This window comes from Rhinatrema bivittatum, chromosome 1 (genome assembly GCF_901001135.1).
Source record: "Rhinatrema bivittatum chromosome 1, aRhiBiv1.1, whole genome shotgun sequence".
NCBI lineage: Eukaryota > Metazoa > Chordata > Amphibia > Gymnophiona > Rhinatrematidae > Rhinatrema > Rhinatrema bivittatum.
Window position 1 is genome coordinate 695,178,523 of NC_042615.1, and position 19,696 is coordinate 695,198,218.

At 38.5% G+C, this 19,696-nt stretch overlaps 1 protein-coding gene across 1 annotated transcript in view; it reads right to left on the reverse strand.

The window, feature by feature from the left end:
- Window positions 1-1,406: 1,406 nt before the first annotated feature.
- Window positions 1,407-19,696, reverse strand: part of AP3B1 (adaptor related protein complex 3 subunit beta 1) — a 1,093,919-nt gene continuing 1,075,629 nt past the window's right edge. Inside the window, 1 exon segment of the mRNA XM_029575420.1 lies at window positions 1,407-3,051. Within this exon segment, the coding sequence (XP_029431280.1) occupies window positions 2,898-3,051 (154 nt within the window). The 3' untranslated portion in view covers window positions 1,407-2,897.

A 19,696-nucleotide genomic window follows, 5' to 3' on the forward strand; every position in this document is an offset into this window, starting at 1 on the left:
CTTCCACCTAGTATTTCTGCATAATATCTCCTTTATCTCAAGGGGAAAGACAAACTAGCTGCTCAGGCAGTAGAAGGGACAAAGTCATCATTTAATTTAATGCAAGAGCTTGAGACAGTGGAAGACATCTTATGGGAAAGCTACTCTTCTGGTGGACATGTTCATATTTGATAGAAACTGGGTAGGTGGGGGATTTCTTTAAAAAGAAAGATGTAATGGTTTTTTGACTCTAAAATTTCCGTATCCCCAGATATAGCTCATAGTGCAGAGGACAGGAAGCAAAGATTCTTAGAACTCTGTCTAGCTCTCCTCAAAATTGGAATCCTGATTTTTTCTTAGACACCCTTGTAAGTGTAAGATTATTTTTCAAGGTAATTTATGTATTTTTATTAAAATCTGTGCAGTTGAGAGGCTTTTCTTAAGAACAAAAATCTGAACAGAGTCTGTGTCTTTGGGTTCTTTTAACCTTTCTGGAGTTGACAATCTGCACATTTTCATTACAATGCTTTGTCCACTGTTTCATTCATATGCTTAATGATATGTATTTGGTGCTTGTAATTCAGGTCTTTTCACTTGACTCCTCTCTACCTTTATTTGGTGACTTACGTTTAAATATGGCAACACAGCTTAAGGTTATTTTTTATTTTCTGTGTATATTGATTGTGCTATACTTTATTTTTTCAAGATGCATCTCATGATTGCATTTGTAAATGTATAAATAAAAACTATTAGAAGATACTAGGAGGTATAAATTATTCTAGATTTTCCAGGTATGTGGCCTTTATGAAATAAAAAAAAAAAGACCTGTTTTATTTTTTCCTGCGATGTGTGCTGTCCTCTTCCCTAAAAGACATTTTTTGTGCTAAAACAAAAGACTACTAGTCTTTGCTTTGTAGCCACATGCCTTCTTTGTCTGAAGACATGTAGGCTGCAGCACTTGGAACTCATTCTCTGGACAAAAGGAGGAGGGGGGGAAGGGACTTGGGGTGGCAGGTGAGAGGAAGTGGGGTGTTCAGATAAACTTCCTCGATTAGTTAAAAACGTTGTTGGGTCTACCATATTCTGGAAGAGCTTTGCAATAGGCTCAGGTGAACAAATAACAACAACATACTACTATTTCAAAATCCTCCAAATTTTTCAAATTTGTGATGATAGAGCAGGTGGTCATAAAGGAAGAAAGAAGAGGGTTACAAAAAAGTATCTTAAAGAAAGGGGGATGAAGAGGAGGAATATGGAGACCATATTATCTATTTTTTTTCTTATGTATTTCTATTTTGCTTGCGTATAAAAATCAGTTCATTTTGAAAAAAAAAAAAAACCAGTCCTCAAAACAGAATGGTCATAAAGCAAGTTACAGAGCTTGAAAGTATGAAAACCAGTGCAGATAAACTATAGCAGCCATATGATGATATGAAAGTTCAGCTTTATTGTAATATGTTTCTATTTTATTTGAATCCAATTTACATTACTTTGTGCTTATTGCTGTTTTCACCTGGTAACCCATTCCAAAAATGTACTAGAAATCAAGTTCCCTAGTGTCACGTATCAAACAATTTCATGACTAAAAGCCTTATAAACTGACAGAAAGGTTATTTGTTTCTTCTAAATTAATTAACAGAAAACAGAAATTGAAAAGCAGTGATAAAACATGCCTGAGAAAGAGGAGATGTTAGCAATAAAAGTCTAGGGGCCATGGACAAATAAAATGAGTCCTTTGGTCAATAATAAACTAATATTTTTATGCAACTCAAAAATTTAGAGAGAGTGGAAAAGTGAAAAAATGTATGTTTATATAAGTATGTCAAAACTTTCTCATAACACAAGAGATGATGATAAAATTTTTGCATAATCATTAAATACCCCCCAAAAACACTTTTCATGGGTATTTATATTATTATATGTGTGTTCTCTTGGGTGTTTAATATGTTACATTAATATCAAAAGATTCAATGAAAGTCTTCCAGTTTCACTTCCCAATCAGGCTAGTCCTGCCTGACCAGCAATCACCCACATTCACTGGACTGTCTCCTAGTTATTTGTAAAATTGTTGCAACTCACAAAATATCAGAATGTAAATATTTTATAATGTATTTAAAACAAACAGCACATGTGTTTCTGTCATATTAGTTAATGCATTAAATCATCACAGAAAACTGAGGCTGGAAAACACTTCAAGAAGTTATCCAGTCCTTCCTCTGTACTTACATCATCCCAACCATACTTATGTCATCCCAGAACCCAAAAGGTGTAAACTAATAGGATTAAACAAAAGGCCTACAAAAGAATCCCATCCAACCTTACTTTATTGCAGACTTCATTTTAACATGTGGCATTTGAAATTATTTGAAATTCAAGAGTAGCAGGCGAGAACTGTGATAACATGGAAAGATTCAAGCTGGTATGCAAGTTCACAGAACAATGACAGCCGGCAATTATTTGGATATCCTCAACGAACAGCTGATACATTTTTACCCACAACCCATCCAGCCATGATTGATGCTGCTGTAGTAGTAAATCTTTTCGTAGCAGCTTCTTAGAGCTTATTCTTCACACATGCTGATATTGTACTAAATTTTATTTCCAAAGCTTCCACATTATAACACAGAGAAATGGATTAAAGAACAAAATATCGGAATGTGACAAATGGGAAATATGTATAAGAGTATAGGCAACAGACAGCAAAATATATGAATTTTGGTTAGGAAGCAGAAAAAAACAAAGTCCTTGCATACATGATACATACACACTAGCATTGGAAAGCAGGAGACAAGATTGCCAAGAGTGTATTCTTTCCCCACTGCCAGATGGAAGGGCTATTATTATAAATGAAAGGCAGCAGTAGTGGATGCCAGGCACTTTTGTTTTGTGCCAGATTCTGAAGTCCAGATGTAAGCAGGTTACCCCTGGGACAGGACAGGCTTCAGCTCCCGCAGCAGAATAGAACCAATCACAGTTTTCTCAGTGTTTATGATGAGCTGTGCTGTAGAGCCTTCCTTCAGCTCCACTGTGACTAGCATCAATGACCCACTGTGCACAGCTTTAGCTGCAAACCTGCAAGAGACAAGAAAAAAAAAAGATAAATAAATAAATATAAAGAAAGTGAAGGCCTTGATATAGAGCAAATAATAGGCAGTGCACAGAAACAAAGAAATAATATTTCAGGCAAACTTTGTACTTTCTATTAACTAGTATAAGATTTCTCTATGCAAAAGCCAAATTCTTAAAAAATAAATAAATAAAAATTTGAAAAGCCTAGACAGATTCTACACTCAACTTAATTTATTAAAAATGCCAATAAGACAACCTAAAATACATCTAAGTACTTTGGACTACAGTACACGGTCTTCAGGAGAAATTAATGGTTTATGTTTTCTTTGCTACTTATTTAAAGACTATCTCGGGACCTTTGTTTTTCCTGGGAATTTCATTGTTTTAAGAAAAAAATCAGTGGAAAAATGACTGTTATAACATACAGGAGAACAATTAGTGGAAAAGTAATTTTTCTTTGTTATAACATTGAAATTCCCAGGAAAAATAAAATAAAACTAAGGTCTCTAACTGAATCATTTTAAATATTGTTTATCCAAAAGCTTTGTGAATAGGTTCACACACGATATACATTACTTTAAGTTGAGAACAAAATAAATACACTTTGGAAGGTAGCCACAAAATACTATCTAGGTGCATCTTGCACATGGTTTACTACAATGTAACGGAAACAAAAAAATACTCAGCTACATTTTTGGAAATATCATTGGGATAGCAACTGAGGATATTCCATCCATTTTTTAAAAAGTAGAATGTTATACTAGTAGATAGTCTTTATAGCTGATTCAAATGTAATAATTTGCTATTTAATCTTAAATTATAAATCAACTACAGAATACCAGACATATTCTTCATTTGAATAAATGCTGTGAGAAACTTGAAGTCTAATACTTCACTATTAAATTCCAAGACATGAAGAATCCACTAATTACATGGAATTAAAAGCAAAACTGGCCTTTTAAGCACTGCAATTGACTGAAAAGCCATTTTAGGCACAATGAACTTCTGTCAATCCTGTTAATTTATTCTGCATGCAGAGTGAGACCCAAGAGACAGGAAGGAAAAGGATGGCAACAGCCTAGCCCCCCATATTCCACAAGGAGCACAACACACTTTTTTTTTTGTTACTTCAGAACAATAAAGTTGCTGCACATGGTCTTTTGAAAACACTAACAAGTGTAGAGCAGGTCTGTGACCTGCTATGACCCCACTTTGCAGGGCCAATCCCCTCTCCCCTTTCTGAATGACACGTGTCTGAATCCGAGCCATCTGCCTCAATTTGTGCAACATCTTCAGCCACAAAAGGACTCAGTTAGCCCTGACAACAGCTCACAATATACAAAAATAAAACTGCTGGGCTGACAGCACGGTGTCCGCTATTCAAGAGCAAACCAACTGGTCAGTGTCTCATGTCTGACAATTAGCATGGGCCTTGCACAGCGCCTACCGGAGCCCTAGGGATCTGTTTAATTACCATCAACATAAAAGAGGGAGTTTATCAGGAGACACTCAAAAAAACTTCACTCTAGACTTAATTAAAATATTAGCCACTTAAGCAGGAAGCAGATTCTCTTTAAATGAGAAGTAATTTCTTTTTTGATTTTTTCCTCACCACATCAAAAATCTTGTAGCACATTACACTAATTTATGAAACATAAGAAGTAATTTTGGTGCACAAATTTAATCATGCAAACCAGTTTATCTCCAATAATTGTAATATTTATTATTTTAAATGCATAACATACAATCATGCAAATGCTTATTTTATCAAACCTAGATTCCTCCTTTCTTTTAAGGCAAGGCTGCTTTCTAACAAACTGTTGTACTTAAAAAGCAACCAGATCAGTGTGAATCAAGACAGGTTTAAACAAAACCTTTTTAACACACTGAAATGTTATTTTCACAGAAAAAAAAAACCAAGTTATGGAAGTCACAATTTAGTACGAATAAAAAGTCTAGCCGAGAAGCTATAAATATGCAGCCAAGTATACTGCCTTGGTCAAGCTTTCTAATGGGCCCGAAAGCTGTACACCTGGATTCATAGTCCCCAAGCACTCACACATGCCTGTTAAACAACTTTCCTTAAATGCCACTCAACGCAAGTCTAAACATTTCTTTTGACCTTTGTAAGGCTGTATTCTTACTTCCCTTTTTCTCTCACAAGAAAGCCCTGATTGTATCAAATCATCTCATCGCTCTAATCTTCCACTTACTAGAATGTTGTTTCTTGCTTTGTTCATTTGCTGAAAGATCAGTATTTCACACAAGGATAACAATAGTTATCTCGGATTCTTATTTACTCAAGGCTTGTGGCTTTTGAGCTACACCTCACCAGAGATTGTGTCTCAATACACACAAAGGTTTCTGCTAGAGGCTGCAGTGCTCCATAGCCTCAAGGCTTTTTTATTTATTTATTTTTTTACTCCTCCTCTGTTAAAACTGCAAGTGGCATAAGTCAGTGTTGTGATAATGCAAATATATCACGAGTTCCGGCTACTGCCAGTTCTGGTCAGACAGTTTTAGCATGCTACTCAGAACCAAGGTTGGAGTCAGGTTTGGCATGGGGGCAGAAACATTTGTTTCATATTTCTTAATCTTAGAACTGATGACGAAAGCTCCAAAATTTGCCCAAGGATATTACAGGAGTAAAAAGTATTAATTTATACACAGGGACCTTCATTTTCAGTTTTTATTTTATTTTAGCTAGGAATTTTATCGGTGTTTATTACAACAAGAACAAAAACAGGAGAAATCTGTGGAAAGAAATGACTCATCATTTTTTCAGGTAAATATCATTCCGGTCTTGTTGTAATAAACACTGATAAATTCTAGAGAAAGAATAAAATAAAAATTGAAAAAAAAAAAGGTCCCTATTTATTACTGATGCAGTGGCACTGTGCTAATCAAGGAAGAATTTAATGTACTCGCACAGATCATTGGATAATTATTTAATATAGAACATTGTACAGAGGGAACGTCCACCTTCCAAGCATTAGTATAAAGCAAAACAGCAGGGTAGAGAACATCTGATTTGTGGATAGTGGTAGTTTAGTAACAGTTGCTTTAATCTGAGTTCCAATTAAAGCAATTGTTACCAAATGTAACATTCCTGCTTATTACACTTTTAGTAAGCAGAATGTACAGCTGCTGAACAGAGAAAATGCCTGCAAAAAAAAATATATCTCCATCAAAGATCTAAGTTTATTGCAACATTTTAGTTTAAATGAAATAAATCACTGTTCAAGTCCTTTTACAATTAAAACAAAGATTATAGATTTCATTACCTATACACTAACGCCTAATTCAGGACTCAAGGTTGATCATTTTAATGTTAAAAGCAAATCAAAGCGAAGGACACTAACTGTATGACCATTGCTGAGCAAGAGAAAAGACTGGAGACAAAAAAAAAGCAAGTGCACTGCCATGTATCCAATACTCAGACTAAATCAAACTTACACAAGGATCCACATATAAAACTGGCCTAAGGGTTCCACTCAGGCTCACCACACTCACAACCCACAGAAAACCAATTATTCTACAATAGCTAATCCCCACGCAAAAAGAAAATTCCACAAAATATAACAGATTAATAAATGTAAAGCAATAAATGCATAGATTACACCGTCAAATGGATATAAACCAGATGGAGTCAGTCTAGAGGGTAGCTACTAAAATGGTCAATGGTCTTTGTTATAAAGCGAATGGGGACAGATTTAAAGATCTAAAAATGTATACCCTATAGGAAAGGCTGGATGGGGAAATATGAGAGATTTAAATACTGCCAAGGTATCAATGCAGAGGTGGTGTGCTTCTTCCAAAGGAAAAGAGGCTCTGGAACAAGGGATCATAAAATAAGGGTAAAAGGCGGTAGGAGTAATCTAAGGAAATATTTCTTTACAGAAAGGGTGGTGGATGCATGTAACAGCTTCCCAGCAGAGGTGGTGGAGACACAAACAGTAGCTGAATTCAAGAAAGCATGGGATAAACACAGGGGATCTCTGAAGGGGGAGTATGAACTGTACCGCTGAGCAGTAGGTGTGGATGGGAAGACTAGACAGGCTATATGGTCTTTTTCACATGTTTCGTTTCGATGTTTCTCTGAGGCAGCTAGCTATGATTATTGCCAGCTTCTGGTGGACTCTTAGCTGGTTTTGTATGAGAACCTCAGGTATGTTTGCTAAAAGCCCTGTAAATCAGCATACTCATTTTCTTTAGCCCTGTGTTGTTTTTTTTTTTTAATTCATTTTTTAACTTGTTTTTATCATTTGCTTTGTGTTTGTGTGTGCTCTGTTTCTGATCATCATTAGACTGTGTACATGAAAAGTTCAGGTATTTTAAAGGACTGTCTTTATTGATTTAAGATCCAAGAGGTGTAACCCCATGTAACACTTCTACAGAGTACAAAGGATTCATAAATAAGAACTCCATATTGTGATGGATTATAAAATGTGAATCTTTAAGCTTTTATAAGTCACTGTATCTGTCAATACAATGGTTTATAAATGCTTAAATAAGTAAGTCTCAGCATATTTTCTATTAGTAAAAGATTTTTAGGTCCATATTCAGTTACTGGCTGGCTAGCTTTCAAAGGATATTGAGTGCCATGGGCACACTGTTGAATATCCTCAGCTATTTTAAAGTTAATCAGATACGTTTATCTGGCTAACTTTAGTAGAGCTATTTAGCTGTCCTAAAGTTATCCAGCTAAGGCCTAGATTCATCAAAATGCTATAAATAAAGTAGAAATAGTGCCCACGATTAAAAAGGGGGCATGGTTAGGCTAATTTCCCTGCTACCACATTGCATAGGTAATTTCTGCAACGCACGATACAATTATCACACCCACACAATTTTTCACATCGCATGCTAATTAATCCACCGCAGGCGTGTTACTGACCAAAAAGGGTTTTATCACAAATAGCAGGCAAGAGAGAGAGAGAGACAGACAGACTGACTAACTCTATTTATTCCACTGTAAGAGGAGGGACTACGAACTCAGGGTGAGGTTTGGCCAGTGAGTAGGTTTTGGGCTGGGGGGTCAGTAGTTCATACACAGTCAGAGATACGAACAGCAAGGTTGACATCAGTGAAGATTTTCTGTCATTTGGAGTGATGAAAGGTAAAAGAGGAGCTGATCTGTACAATGTACTTTCTACCTAGCTTGATTGCGAAATGATAAATGACCCTGTAAGTTAGCTGCATAATACTGAAAATTGGTGTTGATGCTGCTAACTTAGCCGAATAGCTGACTCTGCCCCAGTCATCTTCTGAAGCAGTCTTCAATTCTTATCGAAACCCTGAATCACAAGGCTAGTAATAACTCTCCATGTCGGGGTCGGCATACCCTGCCAACTCACGGCATGTATTTTGCTCCCGTCTGCGATTTCATTTGCTTCATTGTAAGCATCCTATTGATAAGCATATTTATGATTCAGGGCACGGACCCAACATTTTGCATATGGATAGTGAAGAATCCTTCTGTCACCCACATTCACTATCAAGAAGGTTTTTCATTGTTAAGCTACTTTTTGAAGGCATATAGAGTGCTTTGTACCCCTGACGCAGCCCTGATGCGAAACACGGCCATGACGGGGTCCTTGGATTCAAATTATAAAAGAGTTTGCTATTGATTAATGTACACTGTTTATGTGACTGTGTCTATAATAAAATATTCTTATGCTAGCCACACATTATCTATGTTGCATGGTAAATCTGAATATAGCCAGACAAGTGGCACTAAATATTTGCCTCTTTACTTCTAAGAATATTTTTGAGGCAGTCTCCAGGATGCTTTTATAAAGAGGAACCATCTGAATCATGGTTTAACAATGTCCTTAGCAGAAGACTTGTGTGTTCAGAATTTAAGCATTCAGCAACTTTTGGCAATTAATTTATTTAGTTTTTCCTTATAGAAAATAAAATATTTTTTAACTTTGTATTTATCTGATTATAACATGATTATAAAGCCAAACAAAAACCTTGCACAGTAATGTAGTAAGAAACTTCAATATACCAATTCAACTACCAATTACAACACAACGATATTAGCTCACTGAATAGACCACAATATATAAGGGAAAGAAAGAATTTAAAGGAGTAAATGTGTTATTTTTTTCATGGCTGTAACCACATCGGTTCTAACTCCACAATATGATTTCTATTGGCTTTAAAACACATTTCAGAATCCACAGCACAACGTGTTGGCATGTTGGTACAGGGGTGTGATACAATGTGCTGCAAGTCTCAATGTGGTGGCAGTCAAAAAAGCAAATAGAATGTTAGGAATTATTCAGAAAGAAATTGAGAACAAAAGTGAGAATATCATAATGCCTCAGTGTAGATCCATAGTGTGACTAACCCTGGAGTATTATGTGCAATTCTGGTCTCCCATCTCAAAAAAGACATAGCGGATATAGAAAACATACAGAGAAAGGGGATAGAAAAGCTCCATTATGGAGAAAGGTTCTTTAGTGTGGAGAAGAGACAACTGAGAGGGGATATAATTGAGATTTATAAAATTATAAGTAGAGTGGAATGGGTAAACAGGGAATGGTTATTTCCCCTTTCAAACAAACTAGGACCAGAGGACATGCCATCAAAATATCAACTGGCAGATTTAAAACAAATCATAGGAAATATTTTTTCACTCAGTGCACAGTCAAGCTATGGAATCTTCTGCTGGAGGATGTGGTCAAGGCTACTAACTGTGGGGTTCAAGAGAGGGTTGGACAAGCTCCTGAAGGAAAAGCCATAAACCGTTATTAACCAGGTAGACTTGGGAATGCCAGGCTTACCCTTGGGAGTGAGATACAAGAAACAGATCAACTTTGGGGGATCTGCTGGGTACTTGTGACCTGGACTGGCCTCTGTTGGAGACAGGATGCTGGGCTCGATTAACCTTGGCACTTCTTATCGTCTCCATTCTATACTGCCCTTGGGCTGATTAGCAGATGATGCCATGTGCACAGGCATTCCAAACTCCAGTCAGATGTGGACCTCTTACAATGTACTGCCATAAAAGGGTTAGCTAAGAGATTATTAGTTTGTTGTTGCAATAATATGGGGTAAGCACAGAGGATCCTTAGTTGCCAATAAATGCTGAGACAGTGGAAGCATGATCTAGCAACATTAGAGGCTATGGAGGAAATCAGGTTGGTGCCAACAAGCTACAACTTAGGAGCAAGGAGCTGGATTGGTCCAGAACACTACAGATTAGAGCAGTGATTTTCACTATTTTTCAAGAGGGGCCACCTTTGGCAAAATTCTTAAATGTTGAGAGAGCTAGGACCATTACTGGACAAAGCAGTTGGCACCCTAGGCTAGGAGGGGTAGGGTCTTGTCAGCCTGGCTGCTCAGGCACACTCAGAGGGATTTGTTTAACTAAAACAAAGTCTGCTCTTCTACATTCATTCTCCCCTCAGCCCATTTTCCTCCACATACATTTCCTCCAGCTCGTCTGTCCAACACATTCTCTCCCTCCAAAATATGTTTCTTCCTAGCTCCTTTCCCTCACACATTCTCTTCCTGCAATACGCATTCTCCCCCAATCCCATCAGTCAGACTAAACCCCCACCTGCCTCTCCCACCAGTCAGCCTCCACCATCCTGTTCCCACTCCTATCTCCTCCAAGTCGGATCTTAACTCATGGGCCGATGCAATAAACTGCGCTCAGCCTAGAATACGGGTTTGTATGCGGTTGGATGTGTATTTTGGATGTGCTAGACTAGCACTGGATGCAGTAAGGAGATTAATGGGTCCAAAATGCGCCCCCTAAAAACCGTGAACCTGATAGTGCCCGTCGATGATAACTGCACGTAGATGAGGTCGTTAGCCACTACCTCCAATGCAGTAAAGTGCTGGGCACGCAACACACTTTTTAATGCGGCAAATTTAACTCCAGCCATGGAGGTGGAGTAAAGTCAGCTTGCAATCAAGGACTCATGAAAAACATTAAAAAATAGGTTCTCTGTTGTGATAAGTGTGTCCTCCCCCCTTAGTATCAATGTGACACTTTAATTTACTACTTTTGGTGGAGAAAAATAATGGTATATTTTCACTTCATTAAAAATACCCACTTTTCTTATCGCCAATTTGGATGTCCCTATCAAGGGGCTCTTAATATTTTGCTGAGATTGCTGAAGTGAATTGCAGCTAAAAAAGAAAAAGAAAAAAGGAAAAAAAAAAAAGCGGAATCAAAACGGATGCTCGCATTGAGCACACGTTGCAATTGGGCATCCGATGCAGTAAATTATTGACCACTAGGACACTCAATTCGCCGTTAAAAGCACCCTTCTTAATGCTGCCTCATTTAAATATTGCATCGGATGCCCTCGGGATATGGCTGAGTGCGCGTTAGGAAAACAAGCGCTCAATATGAATGCCTGTCTTTTTAGCACGTGTCTTATTGCATCGGCCCCTCAGTGTGTTACACCTGCCTCCACCTCTTACATTCTCTAAATGCTCACTGCTGGCACTGCCTCCAGAACAGCTGCTGTTTTCTTCCTGCACCGCTTTGTTCTCCGTAAGTCTGAGCCGCACTGCCTGAATTCCTGTCTTGTTCTCACAGTCTCGCAAGAATAGCAGGAGAGTTCCAACACCACACAGCTCAAACTCACTGAGAGGCCCATGGTGCCAGAAGAAAACAGCAGCAAGCACCTCCAGAGAAAGTGAAAGGGGAAGCGTGTGTACTGGATGAAGCAAGTCAGCAAGCCATGCTTATGGGTCGATGGGAGCCCGCCATTGGCTCCCAGATTTTAGAATGAACAACAATGAATTAGAGGGCTGGCCAGGTCTGCAGGGTAGGCTGTGTAAAACTAGTAGTAATCAACTGGAATTAGACTGTTTAAAATTAACAAGCAAGCAAGCCATAAACATGGTGTACCAATTGATATACATAGAAATGTAACGAAGATTATGATTAATTGTTAAATTTGCAATTATGTAAATAAAGTTGCAACTCCCCGGACACTGGTCAGGTTGGTGCAGGCAATGTACATTCAGGAAGGCCATGGGGATCTAGGAAGCTGGATGCTTGGGCCAGGGCCGGATTAAGGCAGTGGTTGCCTAAAGGCAATGGGGGAAAGGGAGAGTTATCCACCCCCTTCTCCCTGTGGGGGAGGGGTGTGTGTGAAACTATCCTTCCTACCTAAATCCTCCGCTCAGGGACTATCCCCCCTAGGCTGTAGCAGCATCTGAAGATGACTTAAAAGTAGCACGGGATCTTCACAAAAACTCATGCGAAGGGTGGGGTGCCATTGAGTCTGTCTGCCCGTGATTTTTCTTCAGTTGTTGCTGCATCATGGAGCCAGCGTCACTAGAGGGGAGAAGTAGCACTGCAGGGGCAGCCTTGGATTTAGGCATGGCAGTGGTGGTGATGCTTTGGCGCTTATAAGAATTTAGTGCCGATCACAGTTTCCTATGCCTTAATCCTGACCTGGTTTGGGCAACACCAATGCTATTATTGGTAGACACTTAGATTATTACAAAACCATGTGGTTACATATGGAAGGGAGAAGTACTGGGTGTGAACTAAATAGGGCAGGAATAAGCAACTCTGGTCCTTGAAACCCACAAACAGGTCTGGTTTTCAGGATATCCACAATGAATATGTATGAGATATATGCATGTACTGTTTCCACTGTGTGCAAATATCTCTCATGTATATTTGTGGATATCCTAAAAACCAGACCTGTTTGTGATACTCAAGGCTCAGCATCTCCTACCCCTGAAATAGGGGATTTTATATGATCATCCACCCAAGATGGCAATGTACACAGATGATGACAAAAATAGCATTGGATAAGGACTGATATCTTACAAGTAGTCAAACTTCTACAATTAGCAGCTGGGGATATATCCTTACTAATGTGGTCAGGAGTAACTCAGCAGACTGGATGGGCCAGTACATCTTTTTCTGCTGTCAGTTTTAATTTCACATTTATTTTAAAGAATGTGATAGTCTACCAATAGTGGAATTCATAACTGAATATTGTTACATAAAATAGATCAGCTAAGATTTTATTCAATAGAACTAAACGTTTGCTCCTTTTTCATGGGCAGTCTTCCTAGACCCTGATTTTTCTGTTCTCAGTTCAGTTTGCTCCTGTTTTCTATTCTACTGGTTATCCAAAGCTCTGACAATAGCCTACTCAGGCTAAAATTTCACCCCCACCCTACATGAAGCCTTCAATTACTGCCTGGTGAAGCAAACAGAATCCTATTAATAAGAAAGACGATCACAAGATGCAATGCCCTGCCCTAGCTGTACAAAAATAATTAGCCCAAAGTTGACAAATGTGTAATGAACTCACAAAACGAATGTGAGTAAAAATCAGAGATTAGGATTAGTCTTCTACCTCATAATGCTATACAATGATCTGCTCTAAACTGCCCCCTTAAAACTTTGATTTTCCACAATTAATAAAGCATTGTTACAGAATCAACTTTAGTCTCTAATTGGATCTGATAATTTTAAAGAATGAGAAATGGGTAAAACGTTTTAAGTATGAATTATTTGATTTCATATTACAAGTCAGTGTCAAAGCTATCAGCAAAATCGTCCAAATAGTTCCAAACTGGCCAGCAGTGTAATCATGGAGGAGTAGCCTCATGGTTAGAGCAGTAGTCTGTGAAGCAGGGGAAACCAGGGTTCAAATCCCACTGCAACTCCTTGTGATTTGGCCAAGTCATTTTACCCTCCATTGCCTCAGGTACAAACTTAGGCCTAGATTCATCAAAAAGCTATAAACATAACAAAAATAGCACCTGCAATAAAAATGGGGGCTAATTTCCCTGTTCCTGCATCGCACAGGCAATTTCCGCAAGCTGCATCACATATAGATTAATCCACCGCAGGCGCGTTAGAAAAAAACCCTTTTTGTTTGATATCGCAAATGCTGTTCGGAGAGACAGAGTGAGAGAGAGACTATGTAGAGATCAATATGTAACTATTATTTATACCACTGTAAGAGGGGGCACTTAAGTCAGGGTGGGGTAGGTTGGGGGGGGGGCAGTTTTACATACACAGAGGAGGTGATCTGTATAATGTACTCTCTATCTAGCTTGACTGAAGCTAGGTAGAGAGTGCATCAAGCCAGGTAGAGAGTACATTGCACAAATTAACTCCTCTTTTAGCTTTCATTGCTCTAAATGACAGAAAATCTGCAGTGAGGTCAGCTTTGCTGTTTGTACCTCTGACTGTGTGTGTAAAGCTGCCCTCCCTCTCAAACCTATCCTACCCAGAGCTATAAGTGCCCCTCTTACAGTGGTATAAATAGTAAAGTTACATATTGCTCGCTCGCTCTCTCTCTCTCCCCCTCCAAACGGCATTTGTGATAAAAACATTTTTGGTCAGTAAGGCAAAGCTAACACGGGCACAACGCACAGAAAAATGTTGTACTTATTTCCAGCGTTAAGGCTCTAACACAAAATGATAAGTGACCCTGTTAGATTAGTGAGCCCACTGGGGGCAAGGAAATACCTACCATACCTCCATGTATGTGCTTTGAAGCACCAAAAGGCAGAATAGAAATTATATAAATAAATACAATTAGTATGTTCAAAATTATAAACACAAATCAAAACAGAATATGATGCTCATCCATGGATTGGAAGACAGTCCTCGTTAGGTCAGAGATGGCTGCTCAGACAATGATGCCTACAACTTAGAACAAAGCAGGGATTCTGAATCCAAGTCCATCCTCAAGACTGAATGCAGATTACTCTATAGCATTCACTAATTTTTTTTAAAATTGGGGGCCACTTTGGATCTAAAGGGGTTGAAAGAGGGCCAACACATTTTCCCCACATAGGACTGTGGGCCAACACCACTACTGACCAGCGAGTGCCAATGCCATTATGTCCCCATCACTCTCTCTCTCAACCCCTTCTACCATGTGCCAAAATGCACTTTCCTCCTTTTAACCTGTCTCCAATCTCTTTCAAACTCTCCCACCCATCCCCAGCAGCCTCCTCTCTCAACACCCCACTAACACTGTAGTCACAGCCTCTCCCTTAGCCTCCCCCCAGTGGCAGCAGCCTTTAACTCCCCCAGCCCACTCCCCATTGTAGCAACCTTTCAACCCCTTCCCACACAGCATCAGCAGCCTCTAAATCCACTCCCACCCTGCAGCAGCCCCAGGGACAGTGCAGGAGGCTGGCTGCAGCATTGGATCACTGGTGCCTCTTCTTATTTTGGCATAGTGGGAAATTAAATCATAGCCATTGCCACCTCTTTCTTCATTGGCTGTCTTAGCCTCATCCATCCCTCACTTCCCTCTTGCTGCCCACTGAGATGCCTTCTTTGCATCTCTGGTTTACGCCTTAAGTCCTCTGTTTCCCTGCAATGACATGGGAAAACTGCAACTCAGGAGCAGCAATGGGAGCCACATTAGGTTCTATGGGAGCCAACAACAACCCACTGGCCTTATCTTGTTGAACAGTGTGCTACAGAAAGGATCCTTAACAAATTATTTGGTATACTCTCATTTGCTTACTTACTGGTAAATTCTGTGGTTTATATCATTCTAATTTCAATAACATTACTTAATAGAGCACTATAGAATTAAGGAATTGTATATTCATTCTTGCTAGGTTGCAAAACCTTTCCATTCGACTGCCATTAAAATTATTCATGGATAATTATGCACACGACTTCTGGAGAACCCGCAGGTCTTTTCTTTGGAACCTATGTTATTTCAAAAGAAACTGTTCATCACTAAATGGATCATTTTTATATAGATTCAGCACAAGGTATCACAACCCACACAACATCCAGTTTTCTTCAGGACCAATACAGTCACTAATGCACTGCACTATGAGATTGTTTATGGCATTAATTTAATTTTAATTGATGAAGCTCTCTTCCTATTTTTTTTTTCAAAGTTAAAAATGCTGTTTGGGAGGGGGTGTGGTCTGGTGAAAGCCTTTCACGGTAAGTGAGTAATTCTGGAATGAGGTTCTAATCTTGTTTACCTTGTGGTGCTGTAATTAACTAATAATGACAAGTTTGTTTATTCTCTTTTATCCCCTTTGGAAGTTTTCCTGTGGTTCACCACATATGTGCTGTCAGACCATCAAGCTAAGAGGTGACTATATACTTACTTATAACAATTCCCTATAAAACAAGACCAGTTATCACAACTCCTGCATAAAAAATCTAAACAAAAATAATTTATATATATTTATTATATCTATATATATCTATATCTATATATATTTATATATATATATCTATATATCTATCTATCTCTATATATCTATCTATCTATCTATCTATATATATATATATATATATATATATATATAGCTATGAAAATGCCTCTTTCTAAATGTGTTGGTTTTAGACTGTTTAAAGAGGAGCATGGACTTGCACTATAATGTGTTTGAGATACTGACTGGAAAATAGGGGTTATATAATGCAAATTTAAAAAAAACAGTGTTTATAATCAAAATGATCAATTCTTCTTAAAAAAAAATAGAGTTTTACAAACATTTAGAAGTGATTTCTGTTCAATAATTATCCTGAATTTATTCCAGTTATTTTTGTCCACAAAATGACTACTGCACATATTTTGTGCTTTAAGGCCAACAGATACAAAAGCAGTGCTGCCCCCTAGTGAACAACATATATCACTGAGAATAATTTATTTTGATTAACATAAGACATACTTAACTTTTGAAAATACTCTTATGTTTATGGGAAAAGTGATCTTACAAGACATTTCTCTCTATTAAAAGAGCAAATACTTTTTTTCTTTACTATGTTTTAGAAATTTACAATCATAATTCTCAGAAAGGGCTGAGCTGCTGAAAAAGTTAACACATAACAGTAACCAAAGCCATAAGTACTAAACAAACTCCACTACAATTTGATGTTTAGTCCAGCTGTCAAAATAATCTCACTTGGTTATTTTATTAAAACTATTTATTGAATTTATCCATTCCAATTTTTTTTTTTTTTTTTTTACCAGCACACACTTTCTTATAGTGAAACAAGGCTCATTGTCAATAAAGACCAAATACATTCTCCTTTATTTTCTAACAAAAAATTGACTTCATGCTACAGAACAAAAAGGATGCCATTACAACAGACTGACAAACTGATGAACAAGAATGGAAGCAGTTCTCCTGAAGTCTGACACACAAGTTACAGGCTCCACAAACTAGTTTTCCCAGTTGACTGTTTCATGTCTCAAATGTATCTCAGGCATGAAACAAATGTAGTGGAAGCGAGTCTGGCTGCTACCCAGACCAGGTGTTACACCCCACTGTAAAGATTTCCTTGTGCACAGTTAAAAATGAAGTCCAGCTATTGCCTAGTCTTTCTCCTTTTCTCACCTACTTTCCGGAACAAGTAACCATCTGATATTCTAGATGCTCCATGCTTATCTTTTTTTCAGTCCAAACTGAAAGTTCATTTCTTCTATCTTGCTTGTAAGTCCTCAGTTTTCCTGTGCTTTTGGATCACTCATTATTTAATTCGTGAAGGGCAGGCAGGACAAAGTGCCTGGGGGCCCAGTATAACTTAAGTGCCAGGCTTGACCTCGAGTGGTTCAGAGAGGGAAAGGGTGATTGAGGAGCTGGTCCTATTAGCTTAGAGTAGCCCTTATGATCAAAGTGATTGGTGGGAAATTTGTATGCTGATTGCCTGGGAGGTGATAGGAATCAAGGGAAAATGGAGGAGTTTGGAGAGTAAGACAGGAAGCGTAACTGATCACTTGCCTGTTTTCTTTCCTTTGGTGAGCTGCATCCTTCCCGCCCTTTTCTTGGTTATTGTTAATGTACTGGGGTTTGGTCATTGCAGCACGGGTGTGGTTGGCGATTTGCCCACAGCCCGAGCTGGATTAAGGTTTCAGAGATATGCTGAAGGGTTTGCTGACTTGATTGTATGGTCAGGTATGGAAACTCTTGGGCTGGAGCAATTGGGCACAGTTGCTCCAGGGATGGATTCCTGCTGGGCTGTGGCGGGGGCTGTGCTATCTGGGGGCTTGGAGCTGCCAATAGCCTACAGGCTGAGTGGCCTGTGCTGATCTTGCTGGGGTCGGGCGGAATGACCACCAGGGCTCATTATTTCTTATTTGGTATTGCTGTTGGCTTCGGCTGGTTATTATGCTGTTAGGTAATAAAACTGCGGCCCTATTTGATTTCAAGCAGGTGTCTGTGTGTTTGGTGACTATTTATAAGAGGGCAGATGTAGGGGGTGATTACCCATGTTATGAGCTAACAACATTTTGTATATATTTTACTTCATTGTGAGCAATGTGAAATAGAGCTTAATATACAAATCATGAATAGTTGTGTCTACAGAAGAAGAGGAGTGTTGAGTGAGGAATAAGTAGTAGAGCACGTTTGCATTAGGAGACTGCAATCTTTGCTTTAAAGCAGTAAATGAGGAATACAAAAAACCCTAATTATGCCTAATAATAAACAAAATTAAGATTTCCCTTTTTGGTGTGAGTTTTTTTCGGTGTCCCTCCACTGTCATCCTGCTCCTTCAGGTTTCTAGCTTAATTGGCCCAGTCTCTACTGGGGCTAGGGTAATCTTCCCTCCTCCTCCCATCTAGCTCAGCCATCACAAGTCTTCAGTCACAGATTGCAGCTTCTGGAACCTGATATCTATTCAACCCAAGACCAGCCATTAGGTGTCACCCTTGTGTAATAGCTGAGGCTCTCCCTCTGCCAACAGCTATGAATGCTGTGTCTGCAGCATCCCTAGCCAGGACTCAAACTCAGACCTCCTCCACACTGCAGTTTGCAATCATCTGCATTCTGTTGCTGAAGGATTATTATGCTCAATGTTATAAAAAGCTCCTTTTCCTTAGGTAACCCAACCATTTTGAATGCAAGAAAGCGGGAGCTTTGTCATGCTAGCTCTCATCACAACTGTTTCATACTGATCAAAGCAAAGTAGGACTATAGCATTCACCTTGTTCTATTTACAACAGTAAAACAATCTTACAATAAATAATTATATCAATACAATATTACAATAAATGAACAATTACATCATAAGTATAAAAAAGATTAATTATATTCTAATAAAAACATATCGAGGATGATATTCCGCACCACTTAGTTGCTTAAGTTCAAAGTTAGCCAGATAAGTGGCACTGTTCAATGCTCTGCTGGGCTGAGTGGCTTGCACTTAGCCCACTGTTTATCTGGCTAAATAGGTGGAAAAGTGAAGGATGGAATGGGGGCATTCTGGGGCGAAGCTACTTAGCCAGATAATTGCTGATTTTCAGCCTTATTCAGCTTAGTTAGCTGCATAAGTGTAGGTCAGCTATTTGGCTGTCCTATAGTTAGATGAATAAACGTATCCAGCTAACTATAAGATAGTTGAGTATATTCAGTGGTATCATTGTGCTGCTGATTATATTAGCTATGTTACCAGATATCATGAACAAAAACATAGCTCCGAAAGAAACTATGAAAAGCATAATATTCTAAGAACCCCATCTATTGAAAAATATCTAAGCAATGACAAGCTGATAAGGAAAGCAACCAAATATGCATTTATATAATTGCCTAAAAAGTGTAAAAAATACTGGCAAGGCCAACTATAACAATAAGTATCCAAAATCTAAACTAATTGATTCCTTCCAAAACAGATTATTTACCATCAGTATTTAGAAATGTCATTGTAAAA